Source organism: Natator depressus, chromosome 3 (genome assembly GCF_965152275.1).
Source record: "Natator depressus isolate rNatDep1 chromosome 3, rNatDep2.hap1, whole genome shotgun sequence".
In the NCBI taxonomy this organism is placed as follows: Eukaryota; Metazoa; Chordata; order Testudines; family Cheloniidae; genus Natator; species Natator depressus.
Genome location: NC_134236.1, coordinates 197,437,444 through 197,456,129, shown reverse-complemented (window position 1 = coordinate 197,456,129; position 18,686 = coordinate 197,437,444). Strand labels below are relative to the sequence as shown.

Genomic DNA, 18,686 nt, shown 5'->3' with positions numbered 1-18,686 from the left:
GAGGCGGGGACAACACACGGAGCTGCCTCCCTCACTCCCTGCCAGGGGCACGCAGAGATGTGCCAGCAGCAGCCAGCTGCTTCTGGGAGTGGCTTGGGGCGATGGCAGGAAGGCAGCCTGCCTGAATGCCCTGCTACTCCGTGGTACTTTTAGTGGCCCAGAGATTGCGAGGGGGCAGCCAAAGAGCCTGGTGGCCTGGACAGAAATGTTAGATGGGCCGGATCCAGCCCACGGGCTGTATTTTGCCCACCCCTGAGTTACAGTTGTCTTGTAACCAATATGTGCTGGCTAACCTGCTAAAAAGGAGCCACAAAGCAGCCACAGTGCCCCTTCATGAATACTCTTAGTAAAGAGACCTGTTTAGGTAGGTGCAGAGCTCCTCCACACCCTCCCAAGAAACCCCAAGTCAGAAAGCTTGTTAAGGTGTAAGGAGGCATGTTAAAGGTGTTCTGTCATGGCTCAGCATACAAGAGAAAACTAGGTTTCAGAGTAGCAGCTGTGTCAGCCTGTATCCACAAAAAGAAAAGGAGTACTTGTGGCACCTTAGAGACTAACAAATTTATTTGAGCATAAGCTTTCTTGAGCTACAGATCACTTCATCAGATGCATGTAGTGGAAAATACAGTGGGGAGATTTTATATACACAGAACATGAAACAATGGGTGTTACCATACACACAGTAACAAGAGTGATCAGGTAAGGTGAGCTATTACCAACAGGAGAGGGAAAAAACCCTTTTGTAGTGATGATCAAGGTGGGCCATTTCTAGCAGTTGACAAGAGCATGTGAGGAAGGTGTGTGTGTGGGGGGTAGAAATAAACATGGGGAAATAGTTCTACTTCGTGTAATGACAAATCCTCATCTTTATTTAAGCCTAATGTAATGGTCTCCAGTTTGCACATTAATTCCAATTCAGCAGTCTCTCGTTGGAGTCTATTTTTGAAGTTTTTTTTTGTTGAATTGCCACTTTTACGTCTGTAATTGAGTGACCAGAGAGGCTGAAGTGTTCTCCGACTGGTTTTTTGAATGTTATAATTCTTGACATCTGATTTGTGTCCATTTATTCTTTTACGTAGAGACTGGCCGGTTTGGCCAATGTACATGGCAGAGGGGCATTGCTGGCACATGATGGCATATATCATATTGGTAGATGTGCAGGTGAATGAGCCTCTGATAGTGTGGCTGATGTGATTAGGCCCTATGGATTCTAATCTCTCCCAGAGCTGAAAAATGGCTAAAAGAATTTTGCTGAAATGTTCCAGAAGTGTTCACTTCTAGACTGAAACCAGGCATAGAAATTATCAACTCTTAAAATAAGAGATTAAGACACTTGACTTCAGAAACATAAATTATAATGGAAATTGTCTTGCAATCTTAGTTATGACAACCTACTATAAGAATCTTTAAAAAAAAAAAAATTTAGGATGCAGAGTTCAAATTCAGAATTCTGGTACTGTTTCATAAATTGTAAGTCTCCCATGTTGAACATAATATTTCTCTTGCTGCTGTTTGTCTTAATATTTACCAATCCAGAAATCAGTTTTATTTCTCAAATGTATTCTAAGCAATGTCCACAGAAAAAGCTGAATTATTTAACAAATGAACATTACTTTCAGACTGATCTTCAGATAAGAAATAAGTATATTGCTTCACTTGTAGAATGGCTACAAAAGCAAATATGATTCAGTATAAAATAGACAAGTCTTTAACAGAAAAAGATTAGAATTGAAAGGAGGTTTATGAAAACATTTCTCTCTGTAACAAAACCATAAGCACAATACAGTTTATTCCAAATAACTTTTTATTTCAAGTAAAAATATCAAAATTCAACTAGATTTCTGCACAAAATGGGTTAACATTTCAAGAAGTGCACTAATAAAAATAACTTATCCAGGCAAATTTAATAAACATATTTTACACATACCACAGCTGCAGCTTTAAACTCATAATTGATCACATTTGGTAAGTATCTGCCAATTATGGGTGCTTCAGTTTTGGGAAGTCCAATCTGAGATTGCTAGAGTCAGATCTGGTACCCATTGAAATCAGTAGGATCCTTTCCATTGACTTCAGTGGGCACTGAATCAGGGAACTAGAACCTGACTTTCAGAAGTGCAGAGTACTCCATTTTAGTGGGGGATGCAGATGTTCAGCAAATCAAGCCCAAGGTGCCTTAATATTGGACCTCAAATCTGAGAAATCCAAAATCAGTGGCCACTTTTCAAAACTTGTTTGCATATCCTCATCCTAGAACAACCCTACATGGGTTTCAGGGATCCCTCCCCCCCATCACTGGTATAAGACTAGTGCAGGGGTAGGCAACCTGCGGCATGCGAGCTGATTTTCAGTGGCACTCACACTACCCAGGTCCTGGCAAAATTTTAATTTTTAAATGAAGCTTCTTAAGCATTTTAAAAACCTTATTTACTTTACATACAACAATAGTTTAGTTCTCTATTATTGACTTATAGAAAGAGCTTCTAAAAACATTAATGTATTACTGGCATGCAAAAACTTAAATTAGAGTGAACAAATGAAGACTCGGCACACTGCTTCTGAAAGGTTGCGGACCCCTGGACTAGTGCATGGAAAGGCTTTCCGATCTTGAAAGCACTAGCACTAGTCCTTCAGGTGTTTCTACACTTAGCATGTTGCAAGACATCAGACCTTAAAGTTGTATGATTCTGATTACTATCTAGCTTCTTCCCCACTTTAGGTGCACCATTAATGTAGTAGCAAAATGGGGATCTCCAACTATCTCATGATAGAATGCTTTCTAAATCTAATGTTTTCTGAGATGTTGGGCTTAAACATTCGCTCTAGTATTTCAGTGCTGTTCTGTCAGTGGTCCACGACAGAACACAGTGAGTCCCTGGCCTCAGACTAGTGTAAATTCCTTATTTAAAACATTTTACATTGATTAAAAGAATAATAGACAATGTCCATATTTCATGACTACACAGCATAGTCAGTTTGGGAGGAAAACCCCCAAGCAATCAACCCACAAACTCCACCTTGAGACGTACTTACCTGTTTTGAAACATTTTTTTCCTTATGGTTTTCAAAACTTTTTTCTGTTTCTGAAAATAACAAAAGCCATCAGAACATCTACTTTTTATTTTAATTTCTGATCAAACAGAATGTACTCTTACATATAGAGACACTCTGTTGTTCTTTTAACTGAGTCTTTGCAGACAATTCTAACATACCAGTATCTCAGTAGGGCCCTAGTTGCATTATATGGACAATGTCAGAGATTAAATTCAACTGTGCATGCACACCACAGACCCCTTATACAGAGCTTCAGTTACAAAGGCTTCGAGGCTTGGTGCAGGGACTACTGTAGGGGCTGGAGGAGATCACCTTTACTACAGGTTAGGAGGTAAATTTTAAGTGTAGTGTAATTCTGCAGGACCCCATGACAGCTCTTCCAGCTTTTGGGCTGGAATAATGGATGTCACCTCTGCAGTTCCCTACGTGAGTAAGCATGAACTGAATTGCCTCTGTGGTTAGCCTGCAGTGCTACCACCTGCAAATAACCTGAAAAACAATCATGTCACTATTGCAGTAATGTTGAAAAAATCCTGTATTTCCTTTAGAAGGAAAACTGTCTGACCTTTACATTTATAATAGGGTTCTATCAGGAATGGGTCCCCATTGTGATACTCTCTAGAAACAGATAGGATAGGGGAAGAAAGGAAAAGTGTAAAGGTGATAGTGTTATGAGAGAACTGGATTTGATAAAACCCACAGCCATCTTGTGCACTTAGCCCCCATAAGCTGGAAATGAGAGAACCACAGCGTCAGGAGAAACCTGGCCTTGGCTCAGACAGAACTAACAGCTGTAAACTACAGTTTTACTAACTAAGATAGATAAAGTGAAAGGACAGATTCAGGAGAAGTGGTGGGGAGTGTGGAAAACTGACCTTGATTCTGGGTGCTAGTGTTTGTAAGATTTTTCTGAGGCTACTTTGCTTAGAAGAAGAATAATGAATTATTAGCTATTGCTAGGGAAATTTAGTCTAGTAGGGGTTATGCGTTATGTGCTCTGTTCTGAGAAAATCTATGGAATTTAGTGAGTTTGCTTTGGAGAAGCTTGTAAAAATTTTTTTTTTTTTTTTTAAAACAAGGAGTCACTGACAAACTCCCCAGCAGCTAGGAGAGAGGCTGGCCACCGAAACCCTGCTGCTGTCGTTTGATACCACCTCAGACTTGGAGTAACTCTTTTTGTGGAGTCCTAAGACTATTTCCATTTTAGATGTACGCCTTGTAACCAATAAAAACAAGGATTTTTGAATGGAAGCACTCGTGTGTACCAATCATTTATTAGACAAGAGGTGCTGTGTCCCCCAACTGACTTATTTCCTGACACCGCCTGGAAAACCAAGATTCATTACCACAGCTTTGGGCCCAGATAACCCTGGGTAACAATAGGATCACAAAAAGAAAAGGAGTACTTGTGGCACCTTGGAGACTAACAAATTTGTTAGTCTCCAAGGTGCCACAAGTACTCCTTTTCTTTTTGTGATCCTAACGCAGCTGCTACTCTGAAATAGGATCACAGTTACATACCAATACACACTTTATTGGATCTGAATCTTTAATTTTTTTTTGAATCTGTAAATGACTTCACTAACTGTCCCAAAACGTAGGTAATATTATTTATCTGAGTTATTTTTGAAAAATAACTGAAAACATGGTTCATTCCCATTTACACTGCAAGACTGATCTGCAGACAAGGTCTCCTAAGCAGCAGAAATTAAAGTCTGTAGATGGGACCTTAGACTCTGAAAACTTACTCACTGACATTAATGGTAGGTGTCTGATAAAAGCTAAGTAAACGCAGGTTAGCACCTAAACTAGAAAATACAATTAATCTTCTTAACGGAAAGATAAGCCTCTTACACTTCTCCCTGGAAAAAAATTTTTAATTATTCCATCCTTACTGAATTGATGCTTTATTCCCCTATTTGCTAGTGTGGCTAGAAATGGGCATTTTAGCAAGTGTAATTTGTGGTATTGGATATATGACTTACTATAAAGATGCCATTTTATGTTAAGATACATGAGCAAGTATACCAACACATTTTTCTTTGTCTGGCAGGTGAATTATTATAATTTGATGGACCAAAAATTTGCCTGACAAAATGGATTAAAACCAATGAAGCCGAGAGAATGATTTCCTTATTTTTATCCTTCAGTTACAAAAGTCAACCAACAAAACTTGTAATTACCTGCCTAAAGCTTTATTTTATTTGCCCAAGACAAGCAAACGGGCAAATTATACATTTGTTAACAGCAGAATAAATGATCAAAGGGATGTAACTAACTAATGCTCAATACTGTTTGCCACAAGGCATAATTTCATTACATGAAAACTGCACCCAGCAGTTTGAAAGTTCAAAAGGTAAAATGCAATTCTCAGCATAAAGTGGTGGGGGAGGGGGGGAAGTACATTAAGTTTTAAATTAATATTGGCATATTTGAAGGTAGCCGTGTTACTAAAAGCTAATATTGTGACACTAGCAGTGTCAAACCCCGAACAGAGCGAATGTAAACTGGTTTTCCAACATGATAGAAATACTGGTTAAACAGTCAGAAGTAAATATCTTATGCTTGCTATTTAAGAGCACAGTTCTACATTGGAATCCTTTAGCATGGACTTTGCGCCTGCACAGAGTCCCATTGAAATCAATAGGCCTCTACATGAACCCAGGGATCCACAGAAGCAGATCTTGATTCCGAATTTGGGTCAAAAAGACTTCATTAAAATATTAATTACTTTTATTATTATTTAAACAAGTTGTAAACTGATTTAAATGTTCATATATCTCTTTTACAGTGCTAGTGTCACAAATTAAAACACTTTTCATTATAGAATCAAAACCAATAACTTTAATTATATGCTTCAAACTTTCAAAATTCTGGGCTAAGCAAAAAAGCTGTAACTTTCTTTTAAATTAGGGCAAAATTGGAGGAAGTAATCTGAAATTTCAGTCTTTGAATAGGTACTGTCAACAACTGAAAGTTAAAACTAAATGTTCAGTTACATTGGATAATATAAAGCCTTGTGTGTGGCTATAAAAACTAGTTGATAGTATCTAATTGGAATCATGTCTTTACCTTACAATTTGGGTGTTATAATTGTGATACACATAAATGCAAGGGGGAAAATGGGGCACTACAGTCATTTATCATGCAGTATAAAACTAACAGCTTTCTTCCTTTTTGTAGCATTTAATACAAATTTAACAGATTTAATTACAGATTTAATATTAAATGTAGAATTTTACACAACTCATTTAGCATATAACTTTTGGACTTAAACTTTTACAGGGAATCTGTACTTCACAAGCATACTATTTTAACATGTTTTTATGGTGGCAGCTTCTAGTAATACTTTGTTTTGACTGAGAAATGAATTTCTCTTTAAACATTGACAACTTCCTTGCAAAAAAGATGGTTTATTTATCTGTGTATTGTAACTGTTGCTCTTTGAGAAATATTCAGCTCAGGCATGCAGGCACCCAGCAAACTGAAGCCAGAGAACTTTGCTTAGCAGTATCTGTCAAAGCAGCACCCACCCTTTTTGGCCCTTGTAGTCCCTCCCATGGCTATGTAAGGGCAGCAGCGCCACAACACCCCTCAGTTCCTTCACACTGGAATCCACGGCTGGATCATGGACTGCATGTCTGCACCCACATCTCAAAGAACAGCAGTTACAATACAGGTAATTAACTCAACTGGAATTGCTCATGTCAGAGAGAGACTCTCAAATTTAGAGACTTGCAGGGGCCCCAATGAACTCCATTTTTTGAGTTGGAGTCAATGCTGACTTTGCTTTGTTCAAAATCTACTTCCGTCAATGCAAGAAGTCCACAGTGAAGTGGACATGACTGGGGATTTGTTCCTCAGATCTGCCAATCATCTATGTAGGGGAAGACATGAATTCCCCTCTGTCTGAAATAGGCCACTACCAGTCATGCATTCCGATAAAGATGCATCGGGTGGGTGACAGGTCAAAGGAGAGCACTGTGTACTGATAGTGTTGACTGGCAACAAGGAATCTCAGAAATGTTCTGTAGCCTGAGAAAACAACCACACAGAAATAGGCATCCTGAAGATTGAGAACAGCAGATGAGTTGTGATTTGATAGGGAAAGAATAGTAGCCAGGGTAACAATGTGGAATCTCATATACTTGATAGATTTGTTGAGACTGTGGAAACCAAGGATAGGTCTTACCTCTCCCCTGGACTTGGGGATCAGGAGGTACTAAGAGTAGAATCCCTTTCCCACAATGAAAAGGAGGAACCTCCTCTGTAGTTCCCAGAGCACAAAAGTCTGGACCTGCTGAAGAAGCAGTGCTCTGTGAGAAGCATCCCTGAAAAGAGATGGGGTAGTTGGATGGGAGGGCAGGATGGAAAGAAACTGTATAGCATAACATGATTCCACAGTCCTTTGAACCCATCTGTCTGTAGTTCTTTCCCAAACACTGTAGAAGCAAGACTGCCTGTCCCCAAATTGAGACTTGGTTGAAATGTTTACAATTGGCATGTTGCTCTTGATATGAAAGACCAATATGCTGCCTCCCCAAAGATGGACTATAGGCTGGTTGGGTAAAACTAGACCCAGAAGATCTTCTCTGATTTCTCCTTTTCTGGAGAAGCATTGCTGCCTAGCATGGTAGGATGACTAGCAAAAGTATTGCTGAGAGCAATGCTGCTGGTGGTGTTGCTGACCCACAAAATAATATCTTTGTGGCCTGGGTGTAAACCCCCAAAGATGGTAAAGTATCTCAGGAGTCCTTAAAAATGTAACGTTGTCACATATCCACAGGTCTGGTGCTCTCGCATGGCTCTGGAACAGTGTCTGAGAGGACCCTTTTAGAGTGTTAACCCCCTTATAGTCCTGTTCTTTCACTGGAGTAAGCCCCTTGGCTTCACTGCCTCCTAGGTACAAACTTTGGAGCATTCAGCACCCATTTCACACTTAAATTGGCCACCTGAGGGAGACTTGTACACCCAAAGGGAGCAATGCACCATCAACCTCTTTAGACTGGAGTGACTCTCAGACAGTGTTGTAAAAACAGAAGGGTTTATTAGATGTCTGGAACACAGCATCAAGAATAGAAAGCTATAGCATAGTCCACCTGGGTCAGTCCTGAGCCCCCTCTTTGTCTCCAGTCCCGAAGAGAATCTTGCTTCCAGCAACCCATACTATATCACATCCAAAGGGCTCCTCCTCAATCCTTTGTTCTGATTCCCAAGATAAACAGGTCACCTGGTCATCCTCCTTAGCTTCCCCCCCACCCTCCTGCTGGCCAAAACTGGCTGGTTTCCTGGAGAGGGGTTGGCAGTCTGGGTAGTTAGTTGCTAGGCACCAAATGTCTGGGCCATTGTCTTTTGGGTTTGTCATGGGCATGAAGCCCCAGACAGCCAGGTGTCAATCACCTGGATCACTACAAAGAATAAACCACCCTTTCCAACCACCTAGTTAACCATGCAGGACATAAGGGAAACTGAGGTACACACAGTATTCATCCAAAATATTAGGAAAAAATCCCCCTTTGTCAAAAAAGTCACAACAGTTTTCTTGGGGGGGAACTACCATCAAATGGTAAGCACTCTATGGCCTGAACTTCAGAAGCTATGCTGGAGTTCTGTAGCCATAAGGCCCTTCTCCTCATCACAGGTGAAGCTGTAAGTCTGAACAAAGCATTTGTCATGTCCAGTGCTGACTGTGTTTATTTAAAAGAAAAAGTCTTGGCCACCAAATGGTCCTCTGCAATAAATGCCTGAAATTCTTCCCTGGAAGTGCTGAAAACATTGTCACAGTTTACAAAGTCCTATTTAAACAATGTTTGCTGGGTGGCAATGCACACTTGGCCTGAGGCGGTTGAATACACTGCCACCCTCACTCCCATCAAATGTCTCCTTTTAGACTTTAGGAGTAGACTTATACCTCCCCATGCCACACTCTCATTTGCCACAGTCACAACCAGAGAATTAAAAGGTGCCTAACATTGTATGAGGACATAATATCTCTTGTCGGTATGCTTATCGACACTAGAGTATTCCACAGAGATTTGGCAGGTTCCAATATCACTTCATTTATAGGGAGAGTGATTCTCTCAGGAGCTGAGGATTGAAGAATATCCACTAACGTATAGGCAGGATTAAGACTTTTGTCACTGGTATGTTTAGTGAATCTCAAGGACAGGTTGTCGAGGTTCCTTCCCCACTCTGAACTCTAGGGTACAGATGTGGGGACCTGCATGAAAACCCCCCTAAGCTTATTTTTACCAGTTTAGGTTAAAACTTCCCCAAGGTACAAACTATTTTTACCTTTTACCCTTGGACTTTTTTTTTTTTGCCACCACCAAGCGCCTAACAAATATATAACAGGGAAAGAGCCTGCTTGGAAACCTACCTCCCCCCCCCCCCCCCCCCCAAAAAAAAATCCTCCCCAAACCCTACACCCCCTTTCCTGGGGAAGGCTTGATAAAAATCCTCACCAATTTGCATAGGTGAACACAGACCCAAACCCTTGGATCTTAACAACAAAAAAGCAATTAGGTTCTTAAAAGAAGAATTTTAATTGAAGTAAAAGAATCACCTCTGTAAAATCAGGATGGCAAATACCTTACAGGGTAATCTGATTCAAAACATAGAGAATCCCTCTAGGCAAAATCTTAAGTTACAGAAAGACACAAACAGGAATATACATTCCATTCAGCACAACTTATTCTAACACATACCTAGCTAGATTACTTACTAAGTTCTAAGACTCCATTCCTTTTCTGTTCCTGGCAAAAAACACAGAGAACCTTTGTTTCTCCCCCCCCCAGCTTTGAAAGTCTCTTGTCTCCTCATTGGTCATTTTGGTCAGGTGCCAGCAAGGTTATCCTAGCTTCTTAACCCTTTACAGGTGAAAGGGTTTTTCCTCTGGCCAGGAGGGATTTTAAAGGTGTTTACCCTTCCCTTTATATTTATGACACAGGTCATGGGCAATAAACAAAAATTCAAGGAAGCCCATGACCTTTCAATGACTTTCACTAAAAATACCCAGGGGAGGAAGGCTATCAGTCGGAGCCCTGCCAGGGGCTGAGCCTTGCCGGGGGCTGATCCCTGGCAGCTGCTCCAGCCCTGGTGCTGCTTCTGTGGTGGGTGCTCACTGCCACTGCTCCTGCCCCACAGGCTGACCCAGCCCTGGGGCTGCTGCTCCAGGGGCACCAGGGCTGACCATCAGCCCGCTGCTCCAGAGGCCCCAAGGGCTGCTGGCAGCTGCTGCTCTAATCCCACTGCTGTTCCTGGGTGGGCGCTGACATCTGCTCCAGCTCTGCTGCTGCAGCTGGCTGAAGCCTAAGAAGTCATGGAGGTCCTAGAAAATCATGGAATCTGTGATCTCCATGACAGAATTTATCCTCACTTAATGGTGTTCTTTGGAACAAACTTACCCTGAATACCAAATGATGATATTCATCTCAGGAGGTCATGATATGACTGAAAATCCTCCAGTACCAGAGATGAGGACTTGCACACCATAGCATTGTTTGGTGAAGAGGGAAGTGGAACCACCACAATCTCTTGTGGTGGCACATTTAACTGAATTTAAGGGTTCAGTTGCACCAGATCAAAGGGAGCTCCCTCAGCCTTCAGTTGTAGCACAGGTGACCCAAGTGGAGAGATCACTGGAGAAACAGGTGAACATACCCTGGACCAAGTGGATGATCAGGACCTGGCCCAATGAAGAAACTTCTAGAGATTCCAAGGAGGCCACTCCGGACTACACCATTGGTGGCCAACAGGAGCTAGGCCAGGAGGCATTGTCCCTGCTGTTGGGGCATTACCGATCCCAGTACTGATGCGATGCTCAGGAGGCCTTGATCTCTGAGAGCAGTACTGCAATGGAGAATGAAACATTTCCACATTCAATCCTGAAGACCCTTCTGTAGTAGAAAGAGAGCCTGAGACATGAGGCCTGGTGTAAGGCCTGAACTAAAGTCAGGCCCTACTGATACAAAGCAAAGTTAGCAAGAGTCAGGCTATGAGAAAGTCAGGCCCTGTTACAAAGCAGATGCCTGTAGGTTCACTATCCGATACATGAACTAAGTATTCACATAAACACAAACACCCCAATACAAAGTTATGGTGTAAACACACTCCCCAAAGATGATACAAGGACACACTGACCCCTCCTGAAGATGATGGATAGAGATGTTGTGATTGAACCAACGTGCATAAGGTAAAGGATGGTAACTAACCCTGTCAGAGCGGCAATATGTAACTTCTGCCTTATTCAGTGCACAGAATAGATAGTGCTCACTTAATGAGTTTTTCAGGATTTTGTTTTGTCTTCATAATTCAGTGTGCAGCCCATGTTATTTCCTACATGCTATTCAAAACCTGCTCTAAAGACAGAATTATTAATTTCCTTATGGGCTTTTGTATGATACTTATTACTATACCATCTGAATGCTTCACAAGTTTTAATGAATTTATTTTCACAATACCCCTCTGAGGTGAGGGGGTGGTACCGTCTCCATTTTACAGATGGGAAGCTGTGACAGAGATTAAGATAAAAAGTTTCCACTAATTGGGTGCCCAATATAATACATCTAGGACCTGATTTTTCAGGGTACTTGGTATTATATAGCACTTACATGTTCAAGGCACAGCTCCACAGAGTTCAGTTGCAGCTGTGAATGCTCAGCATTGCAAATCAAGTCCTAGGTCTCAAGTTGGGCATCCAGAAAACGAGGAACACATAATTAGTGACCATTTTATCAGCTGGACACTCTTCCCCCTGTGGGAAAGTGTACTCAGTGATAGAAAAAGAGTGCTTGGCTGCCAAATGGGCAATCAAGAGCCTGTGGTACTACTACCTCCTAGGAAACAAGTACACACTAGTTACTGATCATGCTCCCTTATGTTGGCTGAATGTGATGAAAGAAACTAGACATGAGATGGTACTTGTTGCTACAACCATATACCTTTCAGATACAGCACTGAGCAGGAACCTTGCCTCACAACACCATTTTTTCTGTCCAGGGAGGTAGCCTATGCTAGCCAAGGTAGGGCTTCAGTCTTGTGAGGAAGATATGTAATGGGGTCCACCAAGCCCCATATTGAACATAGAAGGGGGAGGAGAGTCCCTCCTGTTTACAAGCAAGCAGCTTGGAGCTTCCAGTCGTGGAGGCAGGCACCCACTGCTGCAACCAATAAAAGAAATAGGGCCTGCTGTAAAGGCAAGAGTGCAGAAAAGGAAGGGGAAGCAGAAAGGCCTGGGTAGCAAGGTGCTGAAAACCCTGCACCAGGCTGTCTCCAAACATCTAGGCAACTGGAAAAGATGACAAGCCTAGGAACTGAGGGGCTGACAGGCTCAAAGGAAGGTGAGGCTCCAAACACGCACCTCACCGGGAACAAGCTAAGGGGCACCAGTCGGATGAAGCTGAGGCCCCTTGTCATGGCTGTAACAGTCAGCAACCATGGAGAATAATATATAGAGAGATTTTGATAGGTGCTAACTGATTACTATATTTTTAATTATAAATGCAGATTTAAAAGGAAACCATCAACTTGAATCTAGTTAGATTAAAAAGCACATGAGTTAAAAGTATTTTCAGGTACTACACGTGAGTCTCATAGCCAATTTCAGTGTTTTTTGTTTTGTTTTATTTTCAAAATGTTTTTCTCTTCCCTGCTGCTGGGTGGAAATATTCATACAAACAAAAGGAAATTTTGTGCAAAGTACTGTCAAATACACAAAATAAAGAAACTGAAAATGTTAGTTTAAAATGCCCCTATGTAGGAAAGAAAGGATGAGCCAAATAGTCTTTAGCAAAATTACGAAAATTGTGCAATTAGATCCCACAGGCATTAAAGTAATTTTTCTTCAGGGGGAAAAAAGGTAAACCTCTGTAGAAGTTGAAAAACACATGATGTACTGGCTGCATGCACATGTAACAGCAATCAGGATTTTAAAAGCTGCAAATCTGGATACTTTGTGCTTAATGTAATTTGAGCATTAAAATTTATGTTGGCATAGAGAAATCTTGTTTTGTTACAATATGGTTGAAGATAACCTGTGAATACTCCCTTCCAACATCTTGTATCAAACCAGTATTTTTAAAGAAAAAAATATCAGCGAGTCTGATCAGATCAAGGATACTTCTGTACAGACATGTAGCACTATAAGTACTAAGTGGAACACTTGTGAAAGGCAATGATGTGCTTGTCCACCATAAGCTAGACCTTAAGAAAAACTTTTTAAAAACTACAAGTATTCAGTATTTGGGTATTCCTAAATTGATTGACATTGAGGACCTATCAGTTAAAGATTAAACTTTTAGTTTTGATTGCAAATGACCTGTTTTAAACATATTGCAGGCATATTGTATATTAAACACACCCCCCCCCCAAATCCAACAAACAACCTTCTCTTACACTAACTAGAACGATTACAGTGTCTGATCCAAAGCCCTATGAAGGTCAGTATTCCATAGACTTCGGTCAGCTCTGCAGCAGGCCCACAGTCATTTTTGCAACTTTTTATAACAAAGACTTGATAATGAGAGCCGTCTGGAGATTAAAAAGTAATCAGTATGGGGGGGGGGGGAGGGGGGAATCCATTTTTCATTATATCTCTAAAATAAGTCATAAATTAACACAGTAAGTTATTAGCTTGATCATGTGATTTTTTTTCTCTGCATTTTAAGACCTCAGTATTTTCTGTTACACTTGTTTAATTGAAGATAAACTGTATTTTTACTAGGATAATGCAGTCTTTTGTTACTGTAACAGTGTAATAATAAAAACCAGAATTTGCTACATGTAGCCAAAGAAATTTGATTCAGATTTTGCAACCTGATACATTTTTGCTCCCATCAATATCTTGTCAAGCTTTGTTTTTCAACATGTCTGAGTTTGTTTTTAAAGACACATTTTGCACACATGCAAATTATTCATTTTATACCTCTTACAGAGATGTCCAATTTTTTCCTGCTCTTAAGTATCTCATAATGCTCATTTTTGAAGAATTTATAACAGGACTTGATACCATTAAAATATTTTCTTTGTGATTTATTTCTGCATTTTTTCCTTCTTAGACTACATGTTTGCAGTTTAAAAGTAAATGGGAAAATAAAGATTGTCTCAACATTCAACAATTTTTGGATGAATTATTTAAAAAGAGGACAAGTCCAAATTTGCTAAATTGTTCATGACCTTTTAGGTTGTTCAAGACTGACGGAATGTTTCACTATCGAGAAGCCTGATCATGTAAAAACTTATGCATATGCATAATTTTGCTCAAATGAGTAAAGTTACTTATATGCATAAGTGTTTGTAGGATTAGACCTAAATATATGTATTTGACAGATATGCATTCTCATTTTAAAGTGACAGTGTCAAATAGCTTTTGCCCTAAAATGTAGGTTTTATTTATAAATTTTATTTTGGTAATTAAGGCTCTAACCCTGCAACTGAGTCTGCATGTATAGTCCCCCTGACTTCCATGGAGCTCTATACAAGCATCCACCTTTACCCATCTCATTGTGGGATCAAAATTATAGGCCTTGATCATCCAATGTGATCCATGAAGGTGGAACCTTACGCCCAAGCACAGTACAAATGAAGTAAGTTGGGCTCCCTATGGATGCAGAGGTTTATCTAGGCAGCTTTAATTGAGGTGTTGTTTTTGCCTTACTGTTATAAAAGTAATTGAAACAAAATTTTTGGTGTGTTTAGATTTAAATATTTCTCTGCAGTGGTTGCAACCTAAGCATGCCGTACTGTTAAGTACAGGCACTAGAAAGTGAAACTGATCTGAAAGTAACTACAAACTTTATAAACAATGAGGAGGACTTGTGGCACCTTAGAGACTAACAAATTTATTTGGGCATAAGCTTTCGTGGGCTAAAACCCACTTCATCAGATGCATGGAGTGGAAAATACAGTAGGAGGATATATAACAGTACATGAAAAGATGGGAGTTGCCTTACCAAATGGGGGGTCTGTTCTAATGAGACAACTCAATTAAAGTGGGGTATTATCAACAGGATGAAAAACCATTTTTGTAGTGGTAATCTTGTCAACTGTTTGAAATGAGCCACCCTGATTACCATTACAAAAGTGGTTTTTCATCCTGTTGATAATAGCCTGCTTTAATTGAATTGTCTCGTTAGAACTGACCCCCAATTTGGTAAGGCAACTCCTATCTTTTCATGTACTGCTATATATATCCTTCCTGTATTTTCCTCTCCATGCAACTGATGAAGTGGGTTTTGGCCCACGAAAGCTTATGCCCAAATAAATTTGTTAGGCTCTAAGGTGCCCACAAGTATTCCTCATTGGTTTTTGCTGATTCAGACTAACATGGCTACCACTCTGAAACCTACAAACTGAATGTTTCACTTAATCTACTGCACCCAAGATGGGAAACTGAAAGAGTAAACACAACTTATGTACAACCTATTTATTATGGCTAAATTACATTTTTCAAAATTATTTGAATTAGAGGTTAAAATCAGTATTTTAAAATAACAAATTTCCCTACTACAATAATAACACAACAGATTGACTGACCAAAATATTTTTTAAAACTACAATATTATATAGCCTGCTTGCTAGTTGTTTTGTTTTTTCATTTCTCTCAGCTTGGAAAGTCAGAAAGTTTCACTTTTTTTCTTCACATACTTTATACTCATATTTTGTCTCATGAACTAATACAATGCTGCAATGGGGGTTGCAAATGGTACAGGGGACTGTGTGTGTTGTGTGTGTGTGTGTGTGTTGTGTGTGTGTGTGTGTGTGTATTAAGTTTACAGTCCAGTGTGGGTTTTTAATTAAAACAATTCTCAGGTTTAGATCATGATAAAGATCTCTTTTAAAATCTAAAAGGTGGGTCCAAGGTGCCCAGACTCAAAGAGCAAGGATTTTATTTGAAAATATGAAATAACTGCACTTGTTCCAAACACCAAAATCTTAATTGTGTGATAACAAAACTTTAAATTTGACATTGCTCAAACTAATTTGTAACCTACAACCTGCGAAATGCAGTGCAAAGAGGGTAATAGTTGTACATCTTGCTTTTTTCCCCAATGACATACTGATTTCTGAAGTCAAATGTTACAAAGGGAAGCAGCTCTAACAGAGCATTAGGTTAGATTGTGGGTAACATGCTAATGCAAGATTATAATGTCCCATAATAATAATATACTGCTACAACTGTCATTCTATTGTTTTGCAGTGGCTGCAAAGGGTTTGGTAGGACAAGTTCTGAAGGTGACATCATTTTTGGATGGTTAGGCACCACATTATTATTAAAGTGACAACAGTGAAATAATCTCAAACTACTAATCTCACAAATTTTAAATTACCAGTAATGATGACACAGGGTAGGAAACTACAGTCCCCGTGCATAAGAACCAGAAATCTAACCAAGCACGAAGTGTATTTTCAAACTCGAAATTTTCAAAAGCGATGGCAGGTGCCCAAGGGGAGAGAAGAGGCTTGATTTTTCACCAGGGCTGAACAGTAGGTGCCCTCAGGAAAACCAACCCCTTGCGTGGTGCCGGAGGTTGGGCACCCAGGTGTGAGGCACCAAAAAGCATGAGTCATTTTGGAAGTGCCTACTTGTTTTCGCACATCAAGTCGCTTGCTCACCCCGGCTCCAAGGACGGGAGAGCTGCTGTAGTGCAGTGTCAGATACCTACTGTGCACCGAGACCAGGAGAGCCAGCAGCAGCAGCGGCGCCACGCTCACAGCCTTCATCGCAGAGCAGCTCCGGCTGCTGTAACGCTCCCGCAGCGCCCGCACATGGGGCAGGGGCCGCAACCTCCACCTGCCCCGCAGCTTCAGGGCAGGGACGGGCTCCCCCAGGCCCCTCTTCCACACACCCCGGGCAGGGACAGGCCCCACCTCCCGGGCAGCAGGCACTGACGGCCGCGGCCACCTCAAAGGGCCAAGCTCATCCACTCCCCCGCTGCGGGCTAAACGGGCGCCTGCCCGCCCGCAGCGCAGGCTCGGCCCTGAAGCGGTTACTTAGCAACCGTTTGCCAACGAGCGGCCAATCCCCGCCTTCCGTCCCGTCTGACCTTCCACCCGGAAGTGAAGTGTCAGTTCACGCGTTCTAACCGCAGGGGCTGAGGGCGGGCAGGCACCGGGGCGGGGGGGGTGCCAGGGAGCTGTCTGCAGGACGCCCCTTGCCCTGCGAGGGGAGGAGCCGGGCAGCAGCAGCAGCAGCGGGTGGGGTGGGGTGGGGTGGTTGGGTGGAAGCCGCAATCCGTAACCCCGCTGTGTTTTGGGTCGGACCCCCTCCTCCCAGAGCCCAGCCTGCTCGCTCTCGACACAGAGCTGCTTCCCGTCGGGCTCGGGTGTGTGTCAATTGCTGTGGCCTCTTCCCGCCCTCCTCCTCCTCCTCCTCGGGGGGCAGGGACAAGCTGCACTCGGGCCCTTGGCACGCGAGCGCGACTCAGCGAAGGAGAGGCAGGATCCTCCCATCTCACAGCCACATCTGGGGCCGCAGCAACAGGCCAGGGAAGGATGTTACACGGCATCTCCTCCCGCCTGTGGGCAACGTGTCGCACCTAAGCACAGGCGGCCGCGGGCTGGGGTGGGGGGAGAAAGGACTGAGATGCCCCGCCGAATGGGGGAGGAAGGAGATTCGTCACAAAACAGCTGTGCAGAGAAGCCTCTCCCCCGGGGGCCGGGGAGACTGTACTCCGGGGGCACCCCCACATAGCAGCCAAGCGACCCCCACCCCTTACGGGCAGCAAGGGAGCCCCCCCTATAAAGAAGGGCGCTTGGGGAAAGGGAGGGCATCTCCCTTGTCCTCCCCTGGAAAGAAGAGGCACCTCCCTACTGCTCCCCCATGGAGGGAGCCACCCAAGTGTTTCCCTCCCCCCCCACCACACACACAGAGAGGGGACCCACCCCGATCCCCTCCGGATGGATGGGGACGCCTCAGAGTCGCCCGGCTCCCGCACGCCTTGCCCGCAAGGAGGGAATCACCCCGCAGCGAGAGAGTCCACCATGGCCTGAGCTCACTCGTGTGCCCGGCGCTGCCCCCGGCCTGTCCCTTTAAGGCCCCTCCCCTCGGCCACGGCGCCGGAGCCCGTGTGCTGTGAGCGGCCCGGTGGGGCGGGGGCTGATGAGCGGCGGCTGCCGGAGCCAACGGGCCGCGGGGAGGGAGGCGGGCGCTGCGGGGGTGTCGGGTTCGAGCGAGGCGTGACCCAGTTGACAGGCGCTGTGAGCCGCTGGGCAGGAGCGAGCCGTGCAGGGGGACGCAGGGGACAGCCGCCGGGTCAGCGACTCCCCCCCCTCCACCCTCCCACCTCCGGTGAGCCTGGGGAACGTGCAGCTCAAAGCCGCCGCCAGCCACAGCACCATGTACCCCAGCAACAAGCGGAAAAAGCTCTGGAAGGAGGAGAAAGGTACCAGCCCCCCGCAGCCCGGTCTCCGCCGGGCAGGGCACCCCATCTCCCCGCCGGGTGGGGAGCCCCTCTTCCTGCCCGCCCGGTGCGGGAGGTACTCGCTTCCCCTCAGCCCTACCTCTTGTCCTGTCCCCCTTGCCTAGTGGGCCAAGGTGCCGACCCCCTTGTCCTCCTGCTGGGCACCGTAACCCTCCCCCCGCCCCAGTAGGGCAGCTGGTAGGTCCTCGGGCCCCACGATCCTTCTTGCGGGGT

At 43.3% G+C, this 18,686-nt stretch overlaps 2 protein-coding genes across 16 annotated transcripts in view; one reads left to right on the top strand and one right to left on the bottom strand.

The window, feature by feature from the left end:
• SEL1L2 (SEL1L2 adaptor subunit of SYVN1 ubiquitin ligase) overlaps positions 1-17,056 on the bottom strand; it is an 89,292-nt gene extending 72,236 nt beyond the window's left edge. For 9 of the 12 annotated variants that reach the window (XM_074949624.1, XM_074949625.1, XM_074949627.1 and 6 more), the window contains exons 1-2: positions 16,716-17,056; positions 3,031-3,080 (exon numbers count right to left, since the gene is read on the bottom strand). In XM_074949624.1, coding sequence (XP_074805725.1) covers positions 3,031-3,080; positions 16,716-16,773 — 108 coding nt within the window. In that variant the 5' untranslated portion in view covers positions 16,774-17,056. The remainder of the gene's footprint in view (positions 1-3,030; positions 3,081-16,715) is intronic. The other 3 variants (XM_074949629.1, XM_074949630.1, XM_074949628.1) reach the window with 1 other exon arrangement.
• A 1,139-nt stretch (positions 17,057-18,195) lies between these two features.
• The window catches only part of MACROD2 (mono-ADP ribosylhydrolase 2), a 1,526,954-nt gene continuing 1,526,463 nt past the window's right edge, over positions 18,196-18,686 (top strand). The window contains exon 1 of one of the 4 annotated variants that reach the window (XM_074949637.1): positions 18,196-18,434. In XM_074949637.1, coding sequence (XP_074805738.1) covers positions 18,389-18,434 — 46 coding nt within the window. In that variant the 5' untranslated portion in view covers positions 18,196-18,388. The remainder of the gene's footprint in view (positions 18,435-18,686) is intronic. The other 3 variants (XM_074949636.1, XM_074949635.1, XM_074949634.1) reach the window with 3 other exon arrangements.